General features: G+C 32.5%; 1 protein-coding gene across 1 annotated transcript in view; it reads left to right on the top strand.

The window, feature by feature from the left end:
* LOC148306947 (uncharacterized) overlaps positions 1 to 9,540 on the top strand; it is a 31,312-nt gene that overhangs the window by 16,897 nt on the left and 4,875 nt on the right. Inside the window, exons 4-6 of the mRNA XM_088264182.1 lie at positions 1,755 to 1,856; positions 2,787 to 3,014; positions 8,608 to 8,817. Coding sequence (XP_088120308.1) covers positions 1,755 to 1,856; positions 2,787 to 3,014; positions 8,608 to 8,817 — 540 coding nt within the window. The remainder of the gene's footprint in view (positions 1 to 1,754; positions 1,857 to 2,786; positions 3,015 to 8,607; positions 8,818 to 9,540) is intronic.

Below are 9,540 nucleotides of genomic sequence, written 5' to 3' on the forward strand. Positions count from 1 at the left end.
TCATATATACCCGCCAATTATTTTCACTCCTGACCCGGCCGCTTTCAATTATTTAAAAAACCTAATCGCGCCAGGGATCTAATTTTTTGGACCTTATTTTAAGAATACATAAATCATTTATAATTAGAGAGTTCATTGTAAAAGAAACATCTACAAAATTACTGAATTGTATGTTGTGTTGAGAATTCATAAAAATACTGAATTATTTATTTATTGACTTGGCGTTTAATTTGTAGAACTCCATTTTAATTTATGTATTAATTTTAAATCAAACACAGATTTTTTGAGTCTACTAAGTTGTATTTTATTAACAAAAAACACATAAAAAATTATATTGTGACAATTGTTTCGCCTTGTTAGGGCATTATCAAACGAATGTGAAACATAAGGACCGTAGTCCATTTGATCTTCACATTCGTTTGATAATGCCCTAACAAGGCGAAACAATTGTCACAATATAATTTTTTATGTGTTTTTTGTTAATAAAATACAACTTAGTAGACTCAAAAAATCTGTGTTTGATTTAAAATTAATACATAAAATACTGAATTGTTTAAAATCATGTACGTGTTTGTTGAACTTCATATCAATTATATTTATTCTAAAAGAATTGTTAATGATTTAAATTTACAAAAATTATCACTCCTCACCCAATAGGTTTGTGATTATTTTTATTTGGGTTTGCAATATCTTGTGACCCCTCTTGTTATTTTGGTTTCAAGAAAAAATTAATTACCCAAAGGTTACTGTGATAAGTGTCACTTGTTCAAAAATAGTGTATGTAAACTGAGAAATAATTGTTCCATGTTGCAGAAATTTCCTTGTTTTTTACTAATTGCATCGGAATATACCCAAAATATAAATTTGTCATTCTACGATAAGCATAATGCACTCATTTCTTAATATCTCTTCTATTAATGTAATTTTGTGCAATTCGTTTACTATTGGATATTAATTTTCAATGGCTTTTATTAATTTTGTCTGTACTGTAATTTGATATTTGGTCAGTGATATATCAAAATAGTCATTATTCAGTACAATACAAGAATACAGCAAAATCTCGACATAACATACCTCTATTTAATGAACTACGGATGTAAGGGACAAAAATATCGGGTCAAATGTAAAAAAAATAAATACATTCTGTTAATATTATACATGCTTAAATTCAAGTGTCGTCACATGCAAACACATTTTAGCAGGTATGAAGTTATCCGTGGTAAGATCACATCTCGACGATTGAACATTTATTTATTTATTTATTTATTCACACAAGCGCCCAGAGGGCTTTTACAAGTGAAAATTCAAGTTACAAAAAAAAATATAGACTATTCGTCAAATAATGAAGTTCAGTTATACGCATTTTTCTAATTTGAGAGTTAATTATACAAAAGCAGCAAACTTCAAAAGTGCAAACAAAACTTAATCATTTTTTTGAAGAAGGATTACCGAAAGCAATCAAATAGGAACGTCACTTCATGATAAGTGTTAGACAAGTGTTAAAATAGAATTTTGTTTGCGTTTTGTATTGTTTATTTATATCTGAATATAGTGCGCATATATATTTTTTTAAATTTATTTTTTTTAAACTTATTTTTATACAATGGACTCTCGGGCTTAACAGACCCCCCTTCTTCCCAATTCATCCGTTATATTGAGGTCCTACTGTACTTGTTGTACATAATATATTAAGGTCAATAGATTTTTGTTTTTTTAAAATAATTGCTACATATTTGTTTCTCTCTTGTTTCCAGGGTGAGGTCAATGTCGGTCAAAATATGTTGTCTATGTTCCTGAAAACTGCCGAAAGCCTACAAGTTAGAGGGCTTACGGAAAATAATGCATTTAATTCAAAGGTATGTACCAATATTTTAATTTTCGACGAAGATACTCGATTCAATTTCTTTATATTTTTTAGAATTTTTTTTTTCGTATCTATTTCATGTTACCCTGGACTCATCTGAATAGAAAACAATGTTACGTACTGACAAAATGTTAAGTTAAATATTTAATGCCCAGTAATTGATAGCCCGCAATTACATTTTCTTTAAACCCAGGTAACATTCAACGTAACCGTTTTTTTCTTAAAACACCGGTTTTGCATTGAAAAAATGAGTTTTTTTTTTCAAAATAAATATACGATTTTTAAAAGAAAAGAGTTTTTGAAGGGTAAGGGAGTTAAAAATGATAATTTTATTTATTTTATACATTCTTAAAAAAATCAAATTCCAATTAGTATTCTAAAAAAAATGTGCGTGGAGAGCACGTCAGCCCCTCGCGCAGCCGTTCGCTTCATGAATTGGATGTTTGTGGGTTCCCCTTAGTATAAAAAAACCTTTTGGTAAGACACAACACGGATTATGAATATTTTAAAGCCAATTAAAAAGCTAGAAATGACACCAATCCTTAAAATTTATCTTGGAGGAATTCAAAATTGAAATTATCGGAAAAAATGTACATTTTTCAAATATCGTAGTCATACAGGAGAAAGTGACCAAGTGCATTATTTTACAAAAACGTGATCATTGACTATTTGATACCTTACTCGCTTAATATTGCCCTGAAAAAATCACAAATTATTTTAAACTTGGAAGTATAATATATTGACTTGGTAAAAATGACTAACTGCATTGATGTTTATTTTCTTGCCAAGCAAATGTGACTTAAATGGCCCTCCTGAACATTTTACGTTTTGTTAGTTGGTCACTTTCTCCTGTACGACTACGATATGATTGAACGAGTATTTAGTAAACGGTTAGTTGTAATAGTGATTGTTTTGTCAACAGTTGGAAGAGAGAAGTACCCCTCATACGCCGACGGCGGAAAACCTTAGTTCATCCAGTAGCCGTGCGGGCGGGGAGCCCTACCAGGGCGAGAAGAGGCGGCGCAAGAACAGCGGGGCGGGGGGCGGCGGGGGAGGGGGAGGGGCAGACAGCCCCCGCCCCCCGCACCAGCTGCCCCCTCCGCCACCCTCCGCGCTCCACCTGCCCGACCAGAGGCTCTACGACTCACAGGTAACTGCTGACTGTCATAATCATCATCTAGGCCATAGGTGGCCAACATTTTCAGTAGCCGGGCCATTTTTTAAATTTAAACTTATTTGCATCTTTAGCCTCGTAATGCAGTTTAATGTTATACCTTTTCAAGACGTAAACAGAATCATTGCATATCAGGCATGTCGGCTTCGTTTTAAATTCCACGAAAAAATAGTTTGTAGTCCATCTGTCTTAAAAATTTCTCAGTTCTTCTGTTACTCTTCTCTTCTTTAGTCCAACGTCTTTACTACTTGACGCCATTATGGGTCTTGAAATTGTCAGGATAGTGAAATACTCCCATATATGGGATATGATACGAACTACGCCCGATGGAATGTTCTTTTGGTGGTTTTGTGTACACTAAAGAAAAACATGTGTGATTTGCTCCGCGGGCTGCAAGTAGACACTCGGCGGGCAGCGGGATGGCCACCTTTGATTTAGGCTATAGTGAACCTTAAGCTGTCGGCCAGCTAAAGAATCTCCATGCTAAGTGAAAGTGGATTTAATTTATATGAACACACTGTTGACAGGTTTTTTCATCAACCTTGACCCTATTTATACTCAGATAGTCTCTTGCTCGACCCTCACTATACTAGTACTTACTTTACTTTTCTATTATAATATTAGCGAGTGTTTTTGCCCAGAATTTTCACTCATGAATTACATGAAATTATAGTAACTTTAAACATAAAGAGTAAATCCACTCACGAGTAGGCGTAGGCTATGAAACTTATAAAGTTGAAGCCTGAGTAGGGACATGATAAGTGGTGTTGCATAAGCCGTAGCTAGATTTCAGAGTCACTCGGACGTTAGATAATGCTATAATATTGCTTTGACATTCTACTTCAAGATTTTTTTTCTGAATTTGAAACCATGATATTCAGAAAAAAAGGTTGTTTATCATTTCAACTCACTTAAAACACATTTAGACTTGGTCAGATTCGTAGTATGCTCATTACATTTTGTACAAAATATTATTATGATTATAATATTAGTGCAGAATAAAAATGTGTAAATAATTTCTGTATTTATTTTTTATTGTATCTAGAGGTGCATTAAATCAGGGTTTGCGTTTGTATGAAATATATTAAAATATAATGGCACAAAAATATTTCATTGAGAAAACTACTTTGTTAAAAAAAAAACATTTACTATACTGCATAAGAGTGCAAAAGTACGTAAGTTAACCAAAATTATTATCAAATTTATGTTTCACTTTATACAGCAAATAGTGAAAAGAAAAAAATCATATAAAGGAAATATCTTTGTTTGGATTTATAAATTATATGAAATCGGATTTTTAAAAAAATAGGTGCATAAATGTAGCACAGTATCATGAGAGACGTAATGTCCTGGGGCATAACACAATAATTTTAAAGTTTAAAACGATATTCTTTCAAAATTTAAAATGATCTTGTTACATACTACTTTTTATACTCATTGTAGATTTTTTCTGCTCTTAAGGTATTGATACAGGTTAAAGCAACAAAAATTGCAATTGTGATGAAAAAAGAATTTAAAAGATTAAATTACGTTTTTTAGTATTAATGTAATTACATAGTACTAATTGAAATTATGTGTGGATGATGATATCCGCCAAGTGGTCACTGTTCCTCTTACACGGCTCTGAATAAAAGTTTCAAAAACAGATTCACATAATGGTTACATATCTGCGATTATGCGGAATACGTTACATTTCAAGTCACCAATTCCTATTCCCACAAAATTATATTAATACTGTAAAAAAATATAAAGTCAAATGGCCTAGCATAATTATAAAGATTATCTAGAACACTTCATCAAAATCTTGAAAATGTGTCACACTTAACATAATGGATTAATGATACATTAATAATGTGTGTAAAATTAACAGTGTAACATGTTATGGTACCTGTGGTGATTTAAGGTCATCAACCTGTGTTATGTATGCTCCATACATGTGGGTTCAAGTGTTGGTGGGTGTAATATAATAGGCTCAGAACTTTTAGCACTGCCAGCAGACCTTAGCTGCTTTTTTTACGCAGTACTTACATATGTTGTTATACGAAGTTGGTAAATTCGCCACAAAAAAGTTTGTCACATTGTAAATTCATAATATAGAATATGATTTTATTATTGCCCATTAATTGGAATAATTATAATTTGAATTTTGACATGATTTTGAAAAATAGTTAGAAATTTTAGTCCCTCCAAACAATTTTTGATACCAAAGTTTCAATTGATTGAAAATTCATCAATTTAGTTAAAAACTAAATATAAATATAATATCGGAGAATAATCTAAAAAAAAATCTCTTTCCTACGTCCTTTTTCTCAATAAATGCATTTTGGATTCTCTTTTTATATAATTAATTCATCGATTCATTATAATATATGTATTTATAAATATATATGTATATAAATAAATATGTTCATTGACATGTACAACCAACTAAATATCCATAACTATTATTATAATTTATTTTTGTATTCCTAATAAAAAATGTAGAAAGTCGTATTGATTGCAATAGTCGCCAGGACTGAGACTGTTCATTTACATTAATATGGCAATTTTATCCTCCAGCACACACATTTAAATAAAAATGTGTAGAATCGTTACCTTGAACTTTTGCAATTTGGATACATCTACCTATTATAATGTGGCTTTTGACAAGTTTACGTGTATATCCGATTTAGGTGTATACCTGTATATTATCTAAATCAGTTATAAAATTATAAATAGCGTTTTTGATTATGGTTGAAATATATATATGTATACAGGTGCGCCAAATTTTATGTCAGTTTGTGAATATTGAATAACTTTTTTTTAAAACATCCATTTTCTGTATAAAGTATTTTTTAATTAAATTTGGCCCTTTACAATTTATTTGAACTAGTTTTTTAATGCAGCATCAATCAAGTGACCAAATTTATTTATTTATTGGCCAAAACAAAATGTGCCATTTCTGCCATTCATTCTGCCATGTTTTCCATCACTTTTTCGAGCATCTCAGATGTTATAGCGATACTTTTGTCACAAATGTTAGTCCGAGCCTTGCTAGCATACTATTTTTCAAATAATCCCACAAAAAGAAGTTCGGAGGGGTCAAATCTGTATATCTGAGTGGCCAGTCTATGTCGCCTTTTTTGACGTCACATGCCCAGAGAATTTTCACTGCGGAAACTGCATTGTTTGATTTACAATGTGGCATGGTGCACTGTCTTGTTGAAACCAGTAACCTCCCTGACTTTTTTCACACATTTGTGATCAGGCATGGATATCGATTCCCATCACTGTTTCGCCTTCTCTGAATAAAAATGGCACAATGATGATTTTGGCACAAATGCCATCCTGAACAATCACTTTTTGGCCATGCAATGGTGTTTCATGGATCTCGTGTAGATTCTTCGTTCCTCAAATGAGACATTTTTCCTTGTTAATGGCACCGGAAAGTGTGAAATGGGCCTTGTCAGTCATCAAAATTTGCTTCCAAAAATCAGGTACAGTGTCAACCATTCGAGCGACAGTTAGGCCATATTCCAAGAGATTTGGACAGTCCGCAATACTCTTTGAGTTAATTGCACTTTATATGGAAACAAATACAAATCATCCTTCAAAATGCGCCGCAAAGTGATGAACAGCATGTGGACGATCTTCCATTGTCCCATGCTCAAGAAAATTCAATACCAAACGACGAACAGTGTTGTCAGACGTGTTTGACTATGTGCACGTTAAGTTAACACAACTGAACGACTATTTTCAATGTGCAGTGTCACTATTTCGACGCGTTGTTTCGGTGTGAAAGCTATTCATGGATAAAATTGTACTGAATTGACGTTTCAAAAATGTGTTTACTAAAGTCAATCGGTCAAAGTTCGGTGTTTACATATTGACACAATTTATTTATTGATTTGGCGTTTAATTTGTAGAACTCCATTTTAATTTATGTATTAATTTTAAATCAAACACAGATTTTTTGAGTCTACTAAGTTGTATTTTATTAACAAAAACACATAAAAAATTATATTGTGACAATTGTTTCGCCTTGTTAGGGCATTATCAAACGAATGTCATTCGTTTGATAATGCCCTAAAAAGGCAAAACAATTGTCACAATATAATTTTTTATGTGTTTTTGTTAATAAAATACAACTTAGTAGACTCAAAAAATCTGTGTTTGATTTAAAATTAATACATAAAATATATTGACACAAAATTATTTCATGAAAGATTTATTTTCAATCGATATTGTCCATGTTGTATTTGCGAGTCGTTCATTTAAAGTAAAAGTGATTAGTTGCTCCACCCTAATTCCATAATATTATCATCAGTCACTTTATACTCTTGTTTAAATATAACCTACCCAATAACTCACTGCATTTCAATATGATAAAATAATAATTTATTAGTGGTTTAGCACTTAATTTAGATTTTTCATAAAAGTCACGTAAAAAAAAACTTTTTTTTTCCGCCATGTGGTATTATTCCATGGATGTAATATTTGAAGCCTATTTTCATAGAAAACCACATCCAAAATTTCTAGGCCTTTTTTTTCATTTTCATTAATGCTCTTAACATTTGTGTTAGTATGTACATATTTTGGAGATAGCTACCAAACATAATTTATTTTTTATTATCCTTCATAGCCACTTTGTTTTTTGGCTAGTGAAAGTGGATAACTATCATAGGCCCACATAAGCTTTGAATTTATTAAAGGTAATTTAGATTACATAATATACTCGTGATGTAATACTGGTGTTCAGACATGTCACTTTTTTACTATTACACTCATTATAAAGTACAATTATTATTTTGCATATGATTTAATGAAATATTTCATTTTGGTAAAATCTAATTTTCACACTTTTCTAGGAACTAACAAAAAAACCTTGTTAAAGTAAAGAAAAAAAAATTAATGTACCATTTCAAATTATAGTGAAACCACAAATAATCATAACCATTCATTTAACATTCATTTGTTTAATTTTTTTTATCTTAGTACTTTTTCATTTTTGTAAATTTCATACAAACAAAACCTCAATTAAGTGCGTTTAGAATCCATAATGTTACCAACTGATTTGAAGTTCATCACCTCTTGTCCTTACGGGAATTATTTTCAAAAACTATTCTTTCTGACATCATTAAGGTATTAATTAAACAATGGATATAAAAATCTCTTCATCTCAAAATGAGTGTCACTTGTACACATAGCACTTTGCATCGATATACGTAAGTTTTGTATAAGGTAAAAATACCCTTCCCGTCCTTAAGCATCAATAACGGGTAGAAATACCTTTCCCGTCCATAGTGTGATGTGTATGTTTTTTTGAGTCTACTAAGTTGTATTAGTATTGTATTTAAAAAAAAAACAATCTATTTTTTGACAATTGTTTCGCCTAGTAATGGCATTTTCAAATAAATATGAAGATTAAATGACTGACGGTCCTTATATAGCTTTACAATTCTAGGTACTTAGGTGATAGTTTTAACATGTGCAGTAATAATTTACGTGTGATAAGTATGATAGTGTTTAGTGGTTTTGTAAGTTTTGTATCAGAATACGAGCTTATGGTAACGGATGTCTGGTTTTTCAGATAGCGTCACTGGTATACAAGGGCAGTCCGTCCTCCCTGTCACTGGGAGGTGGCATGAAGCAGGACGAGCGCTCCACCCCGCCTCCCCCCGCCCACTCGGCGCCCCCCCTGCCCCACTCCGCCTGCCCGCTGCCCCCCCACCACACCAACTCGGGTCTGGTCAAACAAGAGATGCAAGACTACCAGCCCACGGCCTCAGACATACCAATAGTGAGTCATCTTATCCTCTATTCTATGTAGTCTATTCGAATTTGGAAACGTTATACTATATTATTGCACGGAGCATTCGCTGCAGACACCATTTGCCTCAGGCATACCAATAGTGAGTCATCTTATCCTCTTTTCTATGTAGTCTATTCGAATTTGGAAACGTTATACTATATTGTTGCACGGAGCATTTCGCTGCAGACACCATTTGCCTCAGACATACCAATAGTGAGTCATCTTATCTTCTTTTCTATGTAGTCTATTCGAATTTGGAAACGTTATACTATACTGTTGCACGGAGCATTTCGCTGCAGACACCATTTGCCTCAGACATACCAATAGTGAGTCATCTTATCCTCTTTTCTATGTAGTCTATTCGAATTTGGAAACGTTATACTATATTGTTGCACGGAGCATTTCGCTGTAGACACCATTTGCCCCAGACATACCAATAGTGAGACATCTTATCCTCTTTTCTATGTAGTCTATTCGAATTTGGAAACGTTATACTATATTGTTGCGATACCAATAGTGAGACATCTTATCCTCTTTTCTATGTAGTCTATTCGAATTTGGAAACGTTATACTATATTGTTGCACGGAGCATTTCGCTGCAGACACCATTTGCCTCAGACATACCAATAGTGAGACATCTTATCCCCTTTTCTATGTAGTCTATTCGAATTTGGAAACATTGTTATACTCTACTGTTGTACTGAGTATTTA

Source organism: Brachycentrus maculatus, unplaced genomic scaffold (genome assembly GCF_059751285.1).
Source record: "Brachycentrus maculatus isolate JH-2025_06_01 unplaced genomic scaffold, ASM5975128v1 h1tg000218l, whole genome shotgun sequence".
NCBI classification, from domain to species: domain Eukaryota; kingdom Metazoa; phylum Arthropoda; class Insecta; order Trichoptera; family Brachycentridae; genus Brachycentrus; species Brachycentrus maculatus.